At 43.2% G+C, this 22,091-nt stretch overlaps 1 protein-coding gene across 1 annotated transcript in view; it reads left to right on the plus strand.

The window, feature by feature from the left end:
- The window catches only part of patj (PATJ crumbs cell polarity complex component), a 190,137-nt gene extending 168,446 nt beyond the window's left edge, over positions 1 to 21,691 (plus strand). The window contains exons 37-48 of the mRNA XM_083970966.1: positions 465 to 571; positions 694 to 777; positions 7,929 to 8,122; positions 9,225 to 9,372; positions 11,032 to 11,118; positions 13,911 to 14,115; positions 14,313 to 14,350; positions 14,575 to 14,697; positions 16,552 to 16,656; positions 19,848 to 19,951; positions 20,700 to 20,823; positions 21,497 to 21,691. Coding sequence (XP_083827092.1) covers positions 465 to 571; positions 694 to 777; positions 7,929 to 8,122; positions 9,225 to 9,372; positions 11,032 to 11,118; positions 13,911 to 14,115; positions 14,313 to 14,350; positions 14,575 to 14,697; positions 16,552 to 16,656; positions 19,848 to 19,951; positions 20,700 to 20,823; positions 21,497 to 21,643 — 1,466 coding nt within the window. The 3' untranslated portion in view covers positions 21,644 to 21,691. The remainder of the gene's footprint in view (positions 1 to 464; positions 572 to 693; positions 778 to 7,928; positions 8,123 to 9,224; positions 9,373 to 11,031; positions 11,119 to 13,910; positions 14,116 to 14,312; positions 14,351 to 14,574; positions 14,698 to 16,551; positions 16,657 to 19,847; positions 19,952 to 20,699; positions 20,824 to 21,496) is intronic.
- The last annotated feature ends 400 nt before the right edge of the window (positions 21,692 to 22,091 follow it).

The raw sequence follows: 22,091 nt of genomic DNA on the forward strand, positions 1-22,091 counted from the left end.
ATGGCTGATGGACAGGGTCAGGGGTCAGGGCTGAAGCTACTAGCTCACAGACGCCCTATAACCTTTACACCATACATGTAAATATATGTATATACAGTACCTTTACATAAAGAAACAGCATACATGCCATCTACACACATATACACACCTACATGTATTGTACATACTCAGCAAATACCAAGCACAAAATAAAAGACATTTAACATCTGTCAAATCATTCCTCCCTACATTTAAATCATTCCCCACCTTCAAGACTGGATCTTTCCTAAATGAACATTTTTAACTTATTTTTAAACAGCTTCATCCCACAGACAGACACACACATGCTTTTCAGAGCAGTGTGAACAATTGTGTTGTTTAAAATTCCATCTCCCTCTTAGATCGTATCCCCCTCCTCTATCACTAAAGTTTTTTGTTTTTTTTAATAATAATAATAAATCCTGCCCCCCCCCCCCCCCCCTCAGACCCGTCCAGCTGTGCGGTGGTTCCGGGTCAGGAGACGATGCTGGAGATCTGTAAAGGTCGATCAGGACTCGGCCTCAGCATAGTGGGAGGAAGAGACACACAGCTGGTAACACACACACACACACACACACACACACACACACACACACACACACACACACACACACACACACACACACACACACACGTTGTGAACCTGCCCATATTAAAGCTGAGTCTCTCCACCAGGACGCCATAGTGATCCATGAGGTCTACGAGGAGGGAGCAGCAGCCAGAGATGGTCGACTCTGGGCCGGAGACCAGGTCCTCGAGGTAAAGTACTGCTGCTCCATGGAGACCACCGTCACCATGGAGACCACCGTCACATGACCTCATCAGCTTCATCATCACATGACCTCATCACATAGATATCTACACGTAGAAGCAGCATTGGGGCTGGTCAGGAATGTCTCTTGGCTCCATCTTGGGGGGGAGTTCCTCCTGAGCAGCATCAACAGTCAACAGCCAGACCACGTACGGATGTTCCCATGAAAGAAACGCCAAAACCAAGAGACATGGAAGAACTTTTCTCCAGTAATAAGTTGTTTATATTATAGAACTGTTCTGAACTTGTTGAATGTGATGTAGGTGAGTTATCTGACATAAATGAAACTAAGGTAACGTATCATAGGGTGGATATGTGTTACATTTAGTGCATATACCACTAGTTCATATATTAATAGTTTGTTATGTTGTTGCCTGTATGTGTAGGCTATAGGCTGTGGTAGTTGTGAGGTTGTGGTTGCCATGGTGATGAGGCTACCTATATAACTGTGCTAGGCCATATTAAATCAGTTTCATGGCACTGACATTAACCCTATAACTGCTAAGGTGAGTTATGTAGCTGAGTTGTAGTAGCTTCAGTGATAGACCTCGGCCTCTGTAGATACAGGAAGTCAAAGTTAGACTCCTCCTCCTCAAGATGGCGGCGGTGACAATCCGTTACAATGGGCAGCAGCGTCAGAGGAGGCAGCTACGTATAGATATCTATGACCTCATCAGCATCATCATCATCACCGTTATTAACACAGTAAATCCTCCAGTAGAAGCCTCAGAGTCTCACTCTGGTCTCCTGTTCTGGACCGAGTCTGAGTTAAAACCTCCTGTTGTCCTGCTGGGGCAAGGAAGGAAGGATGGAAGGAAGGAAGGAAGGAAGGAAGGAAGGAAGGAAGGAAGGAAGGAAGGAAGGAAGGAAGGAAGGAAGGATGGAAGGATGGAAGGACAAAGGGAAAGATGGGAGGGAACAGATTGGGTTAATTGGGTCAAAAAGGAAGGAAGAAGTAAGGACGAAGGGAAAGAAGGAAGGAAGGAAGAAAAGAAAGAAAGATGGAGGGAGGGAACAGATTCGTTCAAGGAAGGAAGAAGTTGAATTGAATTGAATTGAATTGAAAACTTTATTGAACAACGTTAAACAAGTGTTCAAAAGGATTAAAACACAATAAAGCCAAAAGGCTTGTTTCCATTGTGGTCCTGCATTGTGGGAAAGAAGGGAGGGAACAGATCAGGTCAATTGGATCAAAAGAGGAAGAAATTAAGGACAAAGGGAAGGAAGGAAGGAAGGGAATAAGGATTGTGGAAAGAAGGAAGGGGAAAAGGAAGGTATAAAAGAAAGATGGAGGGAGGGAGGGAGCAGATCAGGTCAATTGAACCAAAGGAGGAAGGAAGGAAGGACAAAGGGAGGGAAGGAAAGAAGGAAGGGAGAAAGGAAGGAAGGAAGGAAGGAAGGAAGGAAGGAAGGAAGGAAGGAAGGAAGGAAGGAAGGAAGGAAGGAAGGAAGGAAGGAAGGGAGGGAATAAGGATTGTGGAAAGAAGGAAGGGAGAAAGGAAGGATGGAGGAAGGGAACAGATTGGGTAACAGGATAGATAAAAGGAGGATTGATAAAAAACAAAAACCTTTATTGGCTCCTGCTGCAGAACAAACAGACGATGAGTCAGAGTGAAGTCGTCCATGTTGCTGCAGACGATGTCGCCCTCTGCTGGACAAACACTGACGACACATTCACATTCACTCTGCTGCACATTCACATTCACTCTGCTGCTGCACATTCACATTCACTCTGCTGCTACACATTCACATTCACTCTGCTGCTACACATTCACTCTGCTACACATTCACATTCACTCTGCTGCACATTCACATTCACTCTGCTGCTACACATTCACTCTGCTGCTACACATTCACTCTGCTGCTACACATTCACTCTGCTACACATTCACATTCACTCTGCTGCTACACATTCACTCTGCTGCTACACATTCACTCTGCTACACATTCACATTCACTCTGCTACACATTCACTCTGCTGCTGCACATTCACTCTGCTACACATTCACTCTGCTGCTACACATTCACTCTGCTGCTACACATTCACTCTGCTGCTACACATTCACATTCACTCTGCTGCTGCACATTCACTCTGCTGCTACACATTCACTCTGCTGCTGCACATTCACTCTGCTGCTACACATTCACTCTGCTGCTACACATTCACTCTGCTGCTACACATTCACTCTGCTGCTGCACATTCACTCTGCTGCTACACATTCACTCTGCTGCTACACATTCACTCTGCTGCTGCACATTCACTCTGCTACACATTCACATTCACTCTGCTGCTACACATTCACTCTGCTGCTACACATTCACTCTGCTGCTACACATTCACTCTGCTGCTGCACATTCACTCTGCTGCTGCACATTCACTCTGCTACACATTCACATTCACTCTGCTGCTACACATTCACTCTGCTGCTACACATTCACTCTGCTGCTACACATTCACTCTGCTGCTGCACATTCACTCTGCTGCTGCACATTCACTCTGCTGCTACACATTCACTCTGCTGCTACACATTCACTCTGCTGCTGCACATTCACTCTGCTGCTACACATTCACTCTGCTACACATTCACATTCACTCTGCTGCTACACATTCACTCTGCTGCTACACATTCACATTCACTCTGCTGCTACACATTCACTCTGCTGCTACACATTCACTCTGCTGCTACACATTCACTCTGCTGCTGCACATTCACTCTGCTGCTGCACATTCACTCTGCTGCTACACATTCACTCTGCTGCTACACATTCACTCTGCTGCTGCACATTCACTCTGCTGCTGCACATTCACTCTGCTGCTACACATTCACTCTGCTGCTACACATACACTCTGCTGCTGCACATTCACTCTGCTGCTACACATTCACTCTGCTACACATTCACATTCACTCTGCTGCTACACATTCACTCTGCTGCACATTCACATTCACTCTGCTGCTACACATTCACTCTGCTGCTGCACATTCACTCTGCTGCTGCACATTCACTCTGCTGCTACACATACACTCTGCTGCTGCACATTCACTCTGCTGCTACACATTCACTCTGCTACACATTCACATTCACTCTGCTGCTACACATTCACTCTGCTGCTACACATTCACTCTCTGCTACACATTCACATTCACTCTGCTGCTACACATTCACTCTGCTACACATTCACTCTGCTGCTGCACATTCACTCTGCTGCTACACATTCACTCTGCTGCTGCACATTCACATTCACTCTGCTGCTACACGTTCACTCTGCTGCTACACATTCACATTCACTCTGCTGCTACACATTCACTCTCTGCTACACATTCACTCTGCTGCACATTCACTCTGCTGCTACACATTCACATTCACTCTGCTGCTACACATTCACTCTGCTGCACATTCACTCTGCTGCTACACATTCACATTCACTCTGCTGCTACACATTCACTCTGCTGCTACACATTCACTCTGCTGCTACACATTCACATTCACTCTGCTGCTACACATTCACTCTGCTGCTACACATTCACATTCACTCTGCTACACATTCACTCTGCTGCACATTCACTCTGCTGCTACACATTCACATTCACTCTGCTGCTACACATTCACTCTGCTGCTACACATTCACATTCACTCTGCTGCTACACATTCACTCTCTGCTACACATTCACATTCACTCTGCTGCTACACATTCACATTCACTCTGCTGCTACACATTCACTCTCTGCTACACATTCACATTCACTCTCTGCTACACATTCACATTCACTCTGCTGCTACACATTCACTCTGCTGCTGCACATTCACATTCACTCTGCTGCTACACGTTCACTCTGCTGCTACACATTCACTCTGCTACACATTCACATTCACTCTGCTGCTACACATTCACTCTCTGCTACACATTCACATTCACTCTCTGCTACACATTCACATTCACTCTGCTGCTACACATTCACTCTGCTGCTGCACATTCACATTCACTCTGCTGCTACACGTTCACTCTGCTGCTACACATTCACTCTGCTACACATTCACATTCACTCTGCTGCTACACATTCACTCTCTGCTACACATTCACTCTGCTGCTACACATTCACATTCACTCTGCTGCTACACATTCACTCTGCTGCTGCACATTCACATTCACTCTGCTGCTACACATTCACTCTGCTGCACATTCACATTCACTCTGCTGCTACACATTCACTCTGCTGCACATTCACATTCACTCTGCTGCTACACATTCACTCTGCTGCACATTCACATTCACTCTGCTGCTACACATTCACTCTGCTGCACATTCACATTCACTCTGCTGCTACACATTCACTCTGCTGCACATTCACATTCACTCTGCTGCTACACATTCACTCTGCTGCTGCACATTCACATTCACTCTGCTGCTACACATTCACTCTGCTACACATTCACTCTGCTGCTGCACATTCACTCTGCTGCTGCACATTCACATTCACTCTGCTGCTACACATTCACTCTGCTGCTGCACATTCACTCTGCTGCTGCACATTCACATTCACTCTGCTGCTGCACATTCACTCTGCTGCTACACATTCACTCTGCTACACATTCACTCTGCTACACATTCACATTCACTCTGCTGCTACACATTCACTCTGCTGCTACACATTCACTCTGCTGCTACACATTCACTCTGCTGCTACACATTCACTCTGCTGCTGCACATTCACTCTGCTGCTGCACATTCACTCTGCTGCTACACATTCACTCTGCTGCTACACATTCACTCTGCTGCTGCACATTCACATTCACTCTGCTGCTACACATTCACTCTGCTGCTACACATTCACTCTGCTGCTACACATTCACTCTGCTGCTACACATTCACTCTGCTGCTGCACATTCACTCTGCTGCTGCACATTCACTCTGCTGCTACACATTCACTCTGCTGCTGCACATTCACTCTGCTGCTGCACATTCACTCTGCTACACATTCACTCTGCTGCTACACATTCACTCTGCTGCTGCACATTCACTCTGCTACACATTCACTCTGCTGCTACACATTCACTCTGCTGCTACACATTCACTCTGCTGCTACACATTCACTCTGCTGCTACACATTCACTCTGCTACACATTCACATTCACTCTGCTACACATTCACATTCACTCTGCTGCTACACATTCACTCTGCTGCACATTCACATTCACTCTGCTGCTACACATTCACTCTGCTGCTACACATTCACTCTGCTGCTACACATTCACATTCACTCTGCTGCTACACATTCACTCTGCTGCTACACATTCACATTCACTCTGCTGCTGCACATACGAGGAGCTTGTGTCTGCAGATCCGGAGACCTGCACATTCAGACCCCTGGGTTCTTTGCTACAGCGCCACCTGTTTTGTTGCTAATGGATACAGATAATGTGGACAATATGGACGGCCGTAGGAACGTGAGGATCGAACGTGAATCACATTGTTCGTCTAATGTCATGAAAGTTTTTGTAGAAAATGTATCTGACAGTGTAACGACTGTTTGAGCATAATACGTTTACTACTATAATTAAATGCACGTCAAATACAGTAATATATATAATATTGATCTTTTAGGAAGCTCGCTTGGCCGGCACATTTTGTTTAAGTTAATGAAACCGAGATACTTTTAATACTGTGTGCTTAAATTAAACAGAAATAAAATGATAGGCTGTGTGTGTGGGCCAACGTGTTCATAAAATATAAAATGTCATACTGTTGTTGAAACGTCAGCCCACACTGTCGGATCCATTTTCATTGTGTTTACGAACAATGTGATTCACGTTCGATACTCACGTTCCTACTGCCGTCCATATTGTCCATATTTCATATCTGTATCCATTAGTATAAAAACCAACAGTAACCCCATGCAATAGAACATTTAAAAGCATTTTATAGGTTATTAAAAAAAGTTTAAAAGTGTTCCAAGCTTCCCAAACAATTAGATCTTGGCGGTTTATTCGGATTTTGCCCCGTCAAAAAACCAGAGTGCGGGTTCAGACTAGCCTCGTAAACCAGCCTCTCTCTCCCGGAAATGCCTTATTTCATTTCTGAGGGAGAGTCTGGCCTCATCCCCCTTGTGAGCGTTTGGCCTGAAACCCCCGAGCCAATCAGCCATGGGTGCAGATCCCGGGGGGGACGGGGGGGACATGTCCCCCCCAATTTCTGAAAAACATGAATTGTCCCCCCCAATAAAAATACCCCAAATTATTCAAAATTGAAGAAATGTATTTTCAGACTTCACATTCTTCACATTTTAGATTCACATCTAAAAAGAAATGATTGAAATGGTGGAACATAATGTTTGACAAATATATTTCTGACTCCACATTCCACCTCCAGTCTCCTCCACTACGATGCAAATGAATGGGTAGTTTCTTACTCAGACGCTGATGACATCAGCAGGCTTTAAAAAAAATAATAAACGACCCCCTCAATCTTAGAGCTTCATATTTTGATTTTCATCCATATCAATTCATCATGTATAAAGTAGTCCCATACACTGGGAGAAAAGGGAGATGGGGAGAAGAATTGGGGATCTGGGAAGGTCGGAGGGAGGTGAAAGATAAGAACGCAGATATTATATGTCTGAGACCCTTAAAATTATAATTTAGTGATACGTGCTGTTGGCTGTTTAGGACAAATAAACAAGAAAGGTAAGCACAATAAATAATTCCCTGTGCAGTACTTTATGAATGATATGGCGAGCCTCTACCAAGTTGTTATTTATGGTCGCATGTTATGAGCTGCAATACGGGCAAAAAAAAAAAAAAAAATCACTTTTGTGTCCCCCCCAATCCTGACATCGGATCTGCACCCCTGCAATCAGCCAATCAGCCAATCAGCCAATCAGCGCCGCCGCTCAGATTTCTGTGATTGACACAGCACGTTGGCCAATCAGGGACCGCCTGGTGCAAAGCCCCGTCACTACACTGCTACTGCGCGACTCTTCCCACGGCGAAGCTGTCTACTGTAGCAGCCTAAAAACAGGTGGCGTTAAGGGGTCTGGATGTGCAGGTCTCCGGGTCTGCAGCCATGTACTATTGCCACATACCTGTGTGTGTGTGTGTTCAGGTGAACAGCGTGGACCTGCGCGGCGCCTCCCACGAGGAGGCGATCGCCGCGCTGCGCCACACGCCGGCCAAGGTCCGTCTGACGGTGCTGAGGGACGAGGCTCAGTACCGGGACGAGGAGAACCTGGACCTGTTTAAGGTGGAGCTGCAGAAGAAGAGCGGCCGCGGGCTGGGACTCAGCATCGTCGGAAAGAGGTTCCACCTTAAAAGAATACTTCACCCAAAATTGAAATGTCATGTGGACTAAGGGCTGGGAGAAGTTTCAGAGTCCTCCGTGGCTTCTCTGAGTTACAGGGGGTCTCCGTGCAGCACTGTATGTCCATATATTTTTTATTTAACCTTTATTTATTCAGGAATGATCCATTGAGATTAAAACATCTCTTTTTCAAGGATGTCCTGAGGAAATACAGATACAAGCAAACATACACAACAAGATCAAGGTAACAAGAGACATCAAACGTCAAAAACAAGCAGCACAATTACAGAATTAAGTTAATTGTCACAGGTTCAGCTGGTGACTAAAAGTTCTGAGATTGAGCATTTGAAGCAAGAAAGAGGGATGAGAGAGCCCAGTCTCATCCTGGCTTGTAGGTCATTCCACGACCATGGCCCAAAATGGGAGAGGGTCTTCATCCCTAACTCGGTCCTCATATGGGGGACCTTAAATCGCAGCCAACTCTATATAACGCCAAATATAACGGTTGCAAATGGATACCAACTGTCTTCATAACAAAAAGACACACCAAAAAACATCCAGATACCTCCATGCAGCTCGTATGTAATGTCCGTCTTATATTGAAGCCCCAACATGAGAAATTGTCCCGAAAATAATTAAATAAGTCTATATTTCAAGCTTGTTTGTAGCGGAAGCTTCTCTTCCTGGTCCGTCCAAATCGCGCAAGATTTCAATACCAGAGGGACATTACATACGAGCAGCATGGAGGTATCTGGATGTTTTTTGGTGTGTCTTTTTGTTACGTAGACAGTTGGTATCCATTTGCAACCGTCATATGGACATGCACTGCTACGCCGAGACCCCCTGTAACTCAGAGAAGCCACGGAGGACTCTGAAACTTCTCCCAGCCCTTAGTCCACATGAGTGGGAGGAGATCATGAGTTAGGAAATTTCAATTTTGAGTGAACTATTCCTCTAACAATAACAACACACAGACGCAACGGGACGTTCACAACCTCTGTAACTGTTGTCTGTGTGTGTGTGTGTGTGTGTGTGTGTGTGTGTGTGTGTGTGTGTGTGTGTGTGTGTGTGTGTGTGTGTGTGTGTGTGTGTGTGTGTTAGGAGTGGCAGCGGTGTGTTTATCTCTGAGCTGGTCCGAGGCGGCGCTGCAGAGCTGGACGGCCGCCTGATGCAGGGAGACCAGATACTGACGGTCGATGGAGACGATACGAGACACGCCTCCCAGGAAGCTGTAGCTGCCATACTGAAGGTCAGAGGGGGCAGAAGTACTCATATTCTGTACTCAGGGTATCCGCGGGGTCTTGAAAAGTATTAAAAGGTGATAAATCAATTTTGGGGAAAATTAAGACTCTTAAAAAGTATTAAAACGTCTTTTCATGACTTTATAAAGTCTTACATTTTGAAGGTATTTTTTCTGAATTAGCTCCAAGAGTTTGAGTCCTAAAAAACATTGTGAAAGTGTGTGAATTTATTCATTTTATTAAAAACCAAAGATGAACCGGTTCATAAAAAAGAAAAGAAGATTGTTGTTTTGGTTTTTTTGAGAGTTGAGCAATGTTTTTTTTTATAAACTTTGCCTTTTATTTATTATCCTTGAATTCTGTTGTATCATAGTGGTCTATAGTCTTTATCACAAACTAAAACTGTTCAGTTAATGTAAATGGTTACAGCTTGAAGCGGCCGTGAGGTGTTGAAAAATGTTGATAAGGTCTTGAAAAAGTCTTAAAAAGGTTTTAGAATTAACTTCAAGATTCCTGTATAAACCCTGGTACTTAAAGCAGAAGTACAGATACATGTGTAATGTAATACTCTGGTAAAAGTAGAAGTACTGATTCAACTCCTTTACTCAAATAAAAGTAAGAAAGTACAGGCTCTGAAATGTACTTTCAAAGTAAAAGTAAAAAGTAAAAATGACTTTTTGCCGTTAATGAAACCTACATCCTTTAATAATTCTGTTAAACAAACAAAAAAGGTTCAGACAGAATAATCAAGATGGCGGTGGTTCCCATTAATTAACGTTTGGCGACTCTCCGTCGACTGAAATGAAAGAGAGTCTGGTTTACGAGGCTGTGTTTTTACAACGTAAGGAGTAGAAAGTAGATATTTTTGCATATAAAAGTAGGGAGTAAAAGTAAAAAGTGGCAACCTGCTTCTCCCTCCGGTGTTGTGTCCACTAGGGGTGTACCCCAACCCAACACGAATAACGCTTTGATCCCGAATAGTTTTGCTGTCTGAAGTTTCTCCTCATTATTCGGGAGCTTTTTTCTAAAGAAAATTATTATTATTATTCCCGTTCTAGTTAGCTGAGAGCTAAAGCAGAAGTTAGCCGGCTAGCTCGGCGTAGCACTAGCTCGGCTGAAGTCAGTGCACCCACTTTCAGTTTCTTCCCGAATCCGAATCCAAATTCGAATCTGAAGTTTTTTGTAAAAGCTCGAATCCGAATCTGAATACAAATAGTGCACTGGCTCTACACCCCGAGTGTCCACTGTTTCCTACAGAGCTCTGTTCCAAATGAAAGGAGAAGGAAGAACATGCGTGGAAAGACGTCGTCTCTGAGATGTAGAATGTGTTTTATAGAAGAGAGAAACACACATTGCAGGACCAATGACTTGACTGTGATGTTCAGCCTGACTTCATATCTAAGCTGAACATCACAGGACACGTCTGTTCTGATGATACAAGTCAGCAGTGTAAAGCTCCAGCATGTGGGAGCTTTCTTAATTGGTGGGTGTCAAGATTTTCATTTGATATCATACAAAACACCAAAGATGTGTGTCTGCAAACTCTTTGTAGCTGGAGCACGAGTTTATCTGTTGTAACCCTGTGTGTGTGTGTGTGTGTGTGTGTGTGTGTGTGTGTGTGTGTGTGTGTGTGTGTGTGTGTGTGTGTGTGTGTGTGTGTGTTGCAGTGTGCTCGGGGTCCGGTCCATCTGGAGCTCGGCCGACTCAAAGCTGCTTCCTGGATCTCATCCCGACACAACTCACAGGGCAGCCAGGTGTGTGTGTGTAAAGAGATAGTAAACTAGATAGTAAACTAGAACATAGTAGATAGTAAACTAGATAGTAAACTAGATAGTAAACTAGAACATAGTAGATAGTAAACTAGATAGTAAACTAGATAGTTAACTAGAACATAGTAGATAGTAAACTAGATAGTAAACTAGATAGTAAACTAGATAGTTAACTAGAACATAGTAGATAGTAAACTAGATAGTAAACTAGATAGTTAACTAGAACATAGTAGATAGTAAACTAGATAGTAAACTAGATAGTAAACTAGATAGTTAACTAGAACATAGTAGATAGTAAACTAGATAGTAAACTAGATAGTTAACTAGAACATAGTAGATAGTAAACTAGATAGTAAACTAGATAGTAAACTAGATAGTTAACTAGAACATAGTAGATAGTAAACTAGATAGTAAACTAGATAGTTAACTAGAACATAGTAGATAGTAAACTAGATAGTAAACTAGATAGTAAACTAGATAGTTAACTAGAACATAGTAGATAGTAAACTAGATAGTAAACTAGATAGTTAACTAGAACATAGTAGATAGTAAACTAGATAGTAAACTAGATAGTAAACTAGATAGTTAACTAGAACATAGTAGATAGTAAACTAGATAGTAAACTAGATAGTAAACTAGATAGTTAACTAGAACATAGTAGATAGTAAACTAGATAGTAAACTAGATAGTAAACTAGATAGTTAACTAGAACATAGTAGATAGTAAACTAGATAGTAAACTAGATAGTAAACTAGATAGTTAACTAGAACATAGTAGATAGTAAACTAGATAGTAAACTAGATAGTTAACTAGAACATAGTAGATAGTAAACTAGATAGTAAACTAGATAGTAAACTAGATAGTTAACTAGAACATAGTAGATAGTAAACTAGATAGTAAACTAGATAGTTAACTAGAACATAGTAGATAGTAAACTAGATAGTAAACTAGATAGTAAACTAGATAGTTAACTAGAACATAGTAGATAGTAAACTAGATAGTAAACTAGATAGTTAACTAGAACATAGTAGATAGTAAACTAGATAGTAAACTAGATAGTAAACTAGATAGTTAACTAGAACATAGTAGATAGTAAACTAGATAGTAAACTAGATAGTAAACTAGATAGTTAACTAGAACATAGTAGATAGTAAACTAGATAGTAAACTAGATAGTAAACTAGATAGTTAACTAGAACATAGTAGATAGTAAACTAGATAGTAAACTAGATAGTTAACTAGAACATAGTAGATAGTAAACTAGATAGTAAACTAGATAGTTAACTAGAACATAGTAGATAGTAAACTAGATAGTAAACTAGATAGTTAACTAGAACATAGTAGATAGTAAACTAGATAGTAAACTAGATAGTAAACTAGATAGTTAACTAGAACATAGTAGATAGTAAACTAGATAGTTAACTAGAACATAGTAGATAGTAAACTAGATAGTAAACTAGATAGTTAACTAGAACATAGTAGATAGTAAACTAGATAGTAAACTAGATAGTAAACTAGATAGTTAACTAGAACATAGTAGATAGTAAACTAGATAGTAAACTAGATAGTAAACTAGAACATAGTAGATAGTAAACTAGATAGTAAACTAGATAGTAAACTAGAACATAGTAGATAGTAAACTAGATAGTAAACTAGATAGTAAACTAGATAGTAAACTAGAACATAGTAGATAGTAAACTAGATAGTAAACTAGATAGTTAACTAGAACATAGTAGATAGTAAACTAGATAGTAAACTAGATAGTTAACTAGAACATAGTAGATAGTAAACTAGATAGTAAACTAGATAGTAAACTAGATAGTTAACTAGAACATAGTAGATAGTAAACTAGATAGTAAACTAGATAGTAAACTAGATAGTTAACTAGAACATAGTAGATAGTAAACTAGATAGTAAACTAGATAGTTAACTAGAACATAGTAGATAGTAAACTAGATAGTAAACTAGATAGTTAACTAGAACATAGTAGATAGTAAACTAGATAGTAAACTAGATAGTTAACTAGAACATAGTAGATAGTAAACTAGATAGTAAACTAGATAGTTAACTAGAACATAGTAGATAGTAAACTAGATAGTAAACTAGATAGTTAACTAGAACATAGTAGATAGTAAACTAGATAGTAAACTAGATAGTAAACTAGATAGTTAACTAGAACATAGTAGATAGTAAACTAGATAGTAAACTAGATAGTTAACTAGAACATAGTAGATAGTAAACTAGATAGTAAACTAGATAGTTAACTAGAACATAGTAGATAGTAAACTAGATAGTAAACTAGATAGTAAACTAGATAGTTAACTAGAACATAGTAGATAGTAAACTAGATAGTAAACTAGATAGTTAACTAGAACATAGTAGATAGTAAACTAGATAGTAAACTAGATAGTTAACTAGAACATAGTAGATAGTAAACTAGATAGTAAACTAGATAGTTAACTAGAACATAGTAGATAGTAAACTAGATAGTAAACTAGATAGTTAACTAGAACATAGTAGATAGTAAACTAGATAGTAAACTAGATAGTAAACTAGATAGTTAACTAGAACATAGTAGATAGTAAACTAGATAGTAAACTAGATAGTTAACTAGAACATAGTAGATAGTAAACTAGATAGTAAACTAGATAGTTAACTAGAACATAGTAGATAGTAAACTAGATAGTAAACTAGATAGTTAACTAGATGTTTTCCCACTGAGACTCAGCTCAGGGTTAAATACTGATTAAAGGTGGATTCCCCCTCTCTCCCTCTCAGATGAGTCACGTGAGTGGGAGCAGCTCCGGTGTTGTGGCTCCGCCCCTCAGCCGCGCTCTGACCTCGTCTGACCCGCCGCCCACCTCTGACCCGTTGCCCCCGGCGACCACGGCGACCACGGCGACCACGGCGACCCCGGCCCTCAACAACAACAACATGAAGACCCCCGACGTCACTTCCTCCTCTGCAGGTGGAGAACATGAAGGTGACATCATCACATCATCACACGACCTGAGATCGATCAGCAGTCAGCTGGTCAGAGTCTAATGTCTGTGTGTGTGTGTGTGTGTGTGTGTGTGTGTGTGTGTGTGTGTGTGTGTGTGTGTGTGTGTGTGTGTGTGTGTGTGTGTGTGTGTGTGTGTGTGTGTGTGTGTGTGTGTGTGTGTGTGTGTGTGTGTACAGGGGCTGAAACAGGCATCCGGACAGTGGAGATCACAAGGGTAAAGTAACACACACACGCACAACTCAGTGTAACTAGGTGTGATCTGGTCTAAACACACTACAGTGGCTCTGAGGTGCAAATCACAACAGCAAATCAGAAAACACAATGGCATGTGTTTTCTCTTTTTGTGTTGTGTTTTCTGATTTGCTGTAGTGATTTGCACCTCAGGGCCACGGTAACACACACCTCTCTCTGACCTCTGACCTGTGACCTGTGTAACAGGGTGTGAGTGACTCTCTGGGGGTGAGCATCGCGGGGGGGAAGGGCAGTCCGCTGGGTGACATCCCCACCTTCATCGCCATGATCCAGGCCAACGGCGTCGCCGCCAAGACGCATCAACTGAAGGTAGAGAGAGAGAGAGAGTGTGTGTGACGGTGTGTTATGGTGCAGACACACTAGAGCGCTGTAAAAGAGAGTAAGGACACCTCCACTGACTCCCGTGGTAAGGGTTTAAGGGTTTAAGGGTTTAAGGGTTTAAGGGTTTAAGGGTTTAAGGGTTTAAGGGTTTTGTGCCCCTAGTGGCAGGATATGGGTGTTGCAAAAGCGCCGTGTTTTTGTTTTTAGGTGTCTTGGTCATATCAGATTACACTTATAATTTGTTTATTATAAAATGTAGATTGAAACATTCATGTAGACAACTGTTTTTGTTTACTGGCCTATGTGTTAATGTTTATCTGTAAAGGATCCTCAATGATGCTATTAACGTGGTGATCTATAAATGTCCTTAAATTATTGAAAACACCAAACTGCTCATTCACCAACAATGCAGAGATGTCAGTTCTTTTGCAAAACCCATATTCCTCCACCAGGAGGCGCTGCCATTGGACCGATGCTGTCACTACTCTTTTTTACAGTGCGGTTCTGTGTGACGTGGTGCGGAGCTTGAGTTTGGCTCTGCCGTTTCCAACATGGCGGCCGGGTCACGAACGATCTCATTTTACAGTTAAACAACACACTCATGGCGCATTTCCACTAGCACGGCTCAGCTCGGCTCAGTTGTGTTTCCATTACAACTGAGTATCACTTGGTGCCTCCTCGACGTGGGCGGGGTCGACATAACACGGCTGCGCGAAGCCAAAACCCTTTCATTCCGTGTGGTGCCGTCGAGCTCCCTCTGAATCCTGAGTCAGGAAGGTCTGGACCTCCTCCACCGACCAAGGAGTGGATTTCTCCTGAGAAGCCTCTGGTGTTGGAAGTCAAACAGCTACAAACTGAAGCAGTAAAAAGTGGTGTCTTGTCTTGAGTCTCGTTTTTATTTACATTCTAGTCGGTCGTCGAGCCGTTAATGACGCTTCCAGTGACGACACTCATCGGCCGATCAGTGGAAGACAGTCGGCTGACGTCACGTTTTAGTAACGCTTTGATACCAAAAGTACCTGGTTGCAGGTACTGCGTGCTAGTGGAAACACGCAAATAGCGCGCCGAGCCGAGCCGAGCCGAGCCGAGCCGAGCCGAAGCGCGCTAGTGGAAACGCACCATAAAGTCTGTTTCTGAAAACATTTGAGGTGGGAAATGTGTAGTGCAGTAACAGAATCTTGATTCATATCTGATCAACACGGCCTAGTTTGATAGTTTGAACGGAGTTTCTGAGCCGGCCACATTGCGTCAGACGAACCCGATTTGCATAAAGTAGAAGTGAAGTCGTGATTATGGAGATTCACATACGGCGACTGGCGTGTCGGGTCCATGATGCACCGCGCGGCCGGAGCTGCTGCTCTGCATAGACAATGAATGGGATCTGTCGACTTGACGTGCGTCGCCGGAGTTGGTGTGTCTGCACCTTTAGTCTGCACAGATGTGTGTGTCTGTCTAACTAGAAAAAACTGAAAAAACAGAAAAAACAAGAGCACTCGCAGCTCTGCAGGACTCAGTGTCAATTTATTGTAGTGACGTACGTTTGGAGCAGTGTAGCTCTTCGTCAGACAGTAGGATAGCTATCAGAAGCCATCTTAAATACTACTAGTCACATGACTTGATCAGGAGAAGATAGCATGCAGCTGTTGCAGGTGTCAGAATTAACAGAAAAAACATAAGACAACAGGTAACCTCAATACCCTGACCTTGATATTCTCGGTGCATATAAATAAATGTACATTGTGTCACACAATCAAAACACTATGTAACTGTCTGTCTAACTGTCTGTGTGTGTGTGTGTTTAACTGTGTGTGTTTGTGTAACTGTGTGTGTGTGTGTGTTCAGGTGGGGGACAGGATCGTCAGTATTAACGGTCAGAGTCTGGAAGGTCTGTCGCACAGTGAGGTCGTCACCATGTTGAAGAACAGCTACGGAAACATCAGCCTGCAGGTAACACACAGCCGCTGCATCCAGGACTTCTTAAAGGTGTAGACCAGAGCGGCATTTTTATGCAAATGAGAATGACTGATGCATCCTGGGTAATTTAGGGGCAGCACCCGGCATTTTAAAATTGCACTCAGTGGCTTTTTGTGTTTTGATGGAGCGTAGACTAACTAACAATCAATTTGAATGTTTTATTTTGTGTTTCTTTTGTAGCACCATGTCTCATAATTATTTTGACTCCCTCTTTGAAACCCACCGTTCACGCTATCTTGAAAAACTACAATGAATGAATCTACGGTATGCTCCTTTAGCCTCCCACAGTGATCAATGACTCCACACAGTGGCCAGAAATGTCTGACCCAGACATCTACACGTATTTGGTGGAATCACCGGGAGGTTTTGGCTCAGTGTTGTCTGTAAACAGCCTGTTAATAGACAACTTTTTGTTACTTAGTTTGTCAAGCCAGTTAGGCTGAACTTTTCAATGGAGGGATGCCGGGCGCTGCCCCTAAATTACCCAGGATGCACCACTCATTCTCATTTGCATAAAAATGCCGCTCTGGTCTATAGTGCCTGACTTCTATGGCCCCCTAGAGGATTTCTGCGTTATTACAACGATACGACCAGCACCTCAATATGGTGTATGGCCCGGTGTAACCCCCCCCTCCCCTCCCCACCGCTACCGTTTATCTCTTTCTTCACCAACAGACCTTCTGCCCAACGGGAAGGCTTTTTCTTTTTAGTAGGATCCACTTCTGAACCTCTTGGTTGCTGCTTCGGGTTGTCCGCCATGTTGCTTCTAGCAGCGCTCTCCTCCCCCCTCCCTCCTCCTTACCATAGACTGTAAAAAATATGGACGTAGCATCCGTGACGTCCCCCATTGGTTTTGGGGAGTCGTTGTTGTGCCTGAACAGCGCCATGTTGGATTGGCCGGCCGAGAACTCGCCCACTGGCCTCGAAGCAGCTGTCCACGGAGCTGCTCGGACCTGTCACTCAACGTTTCTACGCCCTAATTGGCCAGAGTTTTAACCTAATAACAGTAAAACGGTAGAGTTAAACCCCTCAGAGTGTGTGCGGGGGTAGAAACTATCGATTGAGACCAGAAAACGTTCTGACACCAGGCTTTGATCATGTTTATTGAGGATGTAAAGTGGGTGATTTTAACATGGGGGTCTATGGAGAATGCTGCTTTCTGACACCAGCCCCCAGAGGAAGAAGAGGGGATTGCAGTTTGTTGAACGCTTCACTTCTCAGACCGACAACTGCCCCCTTTGGGTAAAAAACCCAGTAGAACGCGTTATGCTGCATTCCAGGCTTTTGAACCCGTAAGTTACGACTTCAAGTCACGACTTACGACTTTGTAGCGTTCCAGGCAACCCGTAACTCGTGTTTTTCCGACCTGTTACCCGTGAAAGTCACTATAACGGCCGTCAAACTCGTAACTTCCGACCCGTGAACAGGTCGGAAAAACACGAGTTACGGGTTTGCCTGGAACGCACCATTATTTCCTGTGCGCCAGCGTGGGAATGTCGCCCAAGAGTAGACACCAAATACAAAAATAACAAATACTGAAAAATACGGCGAGGTGTTAGAGGAGCTGAACGGCTTCATCAGCGTTGGATCATCTCCTCTTGTAGCGGCGTGGGTCAAACGGATAATTACAGACACGTAGAAGTTACGCACTATAGCTTTAAGCTTATAGAGCAGTGATCACCGACTGGCTGATGATGATTTTGTCCGCCACCTTGGTTAAACCGTGTGTGTGCATGGGACGCTGTTCAGATGTAGCATCTTTTGTGCGCTTAGTTTTTTAGTTTTTTTAGTTTTATTATGGATCCCCATTAGTCCTCACCTTGGTAAGGACTATTCTTCCTTAAACCCGTTCAATGTAGAGGCGCGTCATGTGCGCTCACAACCAAAAAATAAAGCCGTAGCGGGGCACAATTGATGCAACGCGGTTGTTTTTTCGTCCGCGACGCACAGCTGCATGAACTTCTTCTCAACCCCGATTTAAAGGAGAAGGAAGAACGTGCGTGGAAAGACGTCGTCCGAGATGTAGAAATGTTAAATGTTTTATAGAAGAGAAACACACACGTCAGGACCAATGACTTGTATCATCAGAACAGACGTGTCCTGTGATGTTCAGCCTGACTTCATATCTAAGCTGAACATCACAGGACACGTCTGTTCTGATGATACAAGTCAGCAGTGTAAAGCTCCAGCATGTGGGAGCTTTCTTAATTGGGGATGGGGGTGGGGGGGGGGGGCTGTCAAGATTTTAATTTTACATCATACAGAACACCAAAGATGTGTAGAAATGAAAATGACGTGCTAACAGGTTTATTCTTTCTTGTGTTTTGACTGTCTGCGTCTTTGTTACTTTGGCAGAGGAACTTTTAATCGTCTTAGTTTTTAATCCAAAGACACTGGGTCCTACATTTCCCACAATGCAACTGGAGTTCTTATTGCAGCCAGGAAGTGTCCACTAGAGCCCTGCGCGGGACTGTTTTCTTCATCCCGCTCCTGCACGCTCCCGCTGAATTTCTGACCGCCCGCGCCCGCAACGTGTGTGTTACATTCCCGCCCGCTCCCGCAACGTGCATGTCCACTCCCGCCCGCACCTGCAAAACTCTGAGAATTTATGCCGCACAATAATAGAGATGCATTGATTTTGTGTCTTCTTCTGTCCCGCAGGAGAAAACACGTATTTCTATAGGCTATTAAAACGAGACTCATGGGCTGCGTGTCTTTTGACGCACTGGTCTAGCGCTCCTATTTCGTTGTTTTCATTTTTCAATTCAATAAGGGCTGTTTCATATTCTATTCTCCTCTTCTGTATTTTATTTATTTTTCTACCTTTATATCTTTGTCACAAACAATTGAGAATCTTTTCCAAATATCAGCCTTGCCTTGCTTATTTTTTGTGTTGTAGAGACCTTGTTTTAGCTTTTTTTCTATTTCATTTGTTGACTCCGTCATCCTGTCGCTCCCGCAGTGTTTTGTTTTACCCGCCCGTTCCCGCCCGCAGCAAAGTTCAAACCGCCCGCTCCCGCGAGATTTGGGTTGGGTCCCGCGGGACCCGGCGGGACCCAACCCAAATGCAGCCCTCTAGTGTCCACACATAATGCAGAAGGTTTAATCAAACTACTTCTTCTCTTCTCTATGTGTGTGTGTGTGTGTGTGTGTGTGCGTGTCAGGTGGTAGCGGACACCAACATCAGCGCCATCGCCACTCAGGCGGAGAGTCTGTCCAGCTGCTCCAGTGTCTCGGCCAACACCGACACACCCACCGCAGAACCAGAGTGAGGACACACACACACACACACACACACACACACACACACACACACACACACACACACACACACACACACACACACACACACACACACATATTTACAGAGATGTACAGTGTGTAAACAGGAAGTGTTTAAAGGGATAGTTCAACATTTTGTCAAACTGGCCCATCACCATAATCCCTATAGTCATAGCAGTAGGTTCGTTACCTTTAATTGTCGGTACAAGCTGTTTTTAGAACGGCGGAGCAGAGCCGTGAGCTGCTCAGAGCTACGCTACGGAGGCTCATTATGGGATTTCTTTGTTTCCCTCCTCAAACTCATCAAATACACAATCCAACAACTCCACAACGCTCTGGTGGACAAGTTGTGAGCTGCACATTCACCACGCTATGAGATAATAACACAACGTTACCACACAGAGTTGTTTTAGAGGGAAATACAGAGACTGTTGATGAAAAACTGTCCCTGAAGGCAACGTGCATCAGTGGTTTTACATGAATTTCCCTCTAAAACAACTCTGTGTGGTAACGTTGTGTTATTATCTCATAGCGTGGTGAATGTGCAGCTCACAACTTGTCCACCAGAGCGTTGTGGAGTTGTTGGATTGTGTATTTGATGAGTTCTAAAAACAGCTTGCACCGACAATTAAAGGTAACAAACCTACTGCTATGACTATAGGGGTTATGACAATGGGCCAATTTGACACAATGTTGAACTATCCCTTTAACCTGAATCCCCCCCCCCCCCTCAGGGGTCCACGGCCCCACAGCATCACTCTGGAGAAAGGCTCTGAGGGTCTGGGCTTCAGCATCGTCGGGGGGTTTGGGAGTCCACATGGAGACCTGCCCATCTATGTCAAGACCGTCTTCAGCAAGGTCAGGACCTCCGACAGCCACGCTAACAGTTTCCACCCACTTCAAGTGTTTGTGCTAAGCTACGCTAACAGCTCCTGAATCCACCTATGCATTCATTTGTACTTCTCAGGTTCATCAAATATTCCACTAGACAAATCAATATCAAACCTATATTTACCTTTGTATCATACATCTGGTAGACAGTTTTCAATAAGATACCGTGGAGCCCAGTTATGGAACAAAAATCTGCTTTTATTCACTAATTCTCTAAATTTACCCAGATTCAAATGGAGACTAAAAAATGCTCTGATCACAAAACAATGTTGTATATAATACTGACTTTTTTTTGGTTAGTTTCTTCCTATTATGTGTGTATATGTGTATGTGTGTATATAATTCTCTTTTATTTCATTCTATTTTGTATTATTTTGTTTATAATACTATTCAAGATATATTCATGTTTCTTTTGCTTTGTTATTTGTACAAGTGCTTTTATAGGTGAGGTTTAAATATAAGCCCGTAACGTTATACCTAACCCGCACGTGTCTTTTTTTCAATTTAATTTTTTTTTTAATTTTATTGTTGCTTTTATAATCATGCAAATAAACATAAACACTGTGACAGCAGGTGTGTGTGTGTGTGTGTGTGTGTGTGTGTGTGTGTGTGTGTGTGTGTGTGTGTGTGTGTGTTTCAGGGGGCGGCGGCGGTGGACGGGCGTCTGAAACGAGGCGATCAGATCCTGTCGGTGAACGGAGAGAGTCTGCAGGGAGTCACACACGAACAGGCCGTCGCCATTCTGAAGAAACAAAGAGGAACTGTCACACTGGACGTCCTGTCTTAACACACACACACACACACACACACACACACACACACACACACACACACACACACACACACACACACACACACACACACACACACACACACACACACACTCTTGACTCTTGGATGGAGAAACTGAACTTCCCAAAATGCAAAAAAAAAAAAAAAAGGAAACAGCATCAGACGGTGCCAACACACACACACACACACACACACACACACACACACACACACACACACACACACAAAGACACTCTGCAGCACCTTTAACAGAGTTCAACAACCTCTGCTTCACTGAGATGGAAACCTGGTTATGCGAAGTCCATATCAATCTGATGTATTGATCATTGATCATTGATCGGTCGATGGATGGTTTTGACCTCGGCTGCTCAGCTCGTTCTGATTCTCAACAGTTTCCTCTCCGCCTGCGCTTCCTGTTGTAGCTCACGGTGCTTTTAGCATTT

The sequence above is a fragment of the Trachurus trachurus genome, assembly GCF_905171665.1.
Source record: "Trachurus trachurus genome assembly, chromosome: 4".
NCBI lineage: Eukaryota > Metazoa > Chordata > Actinopteri > Carangiformes > Carangidae > Trachurus > Trachurus trachurus.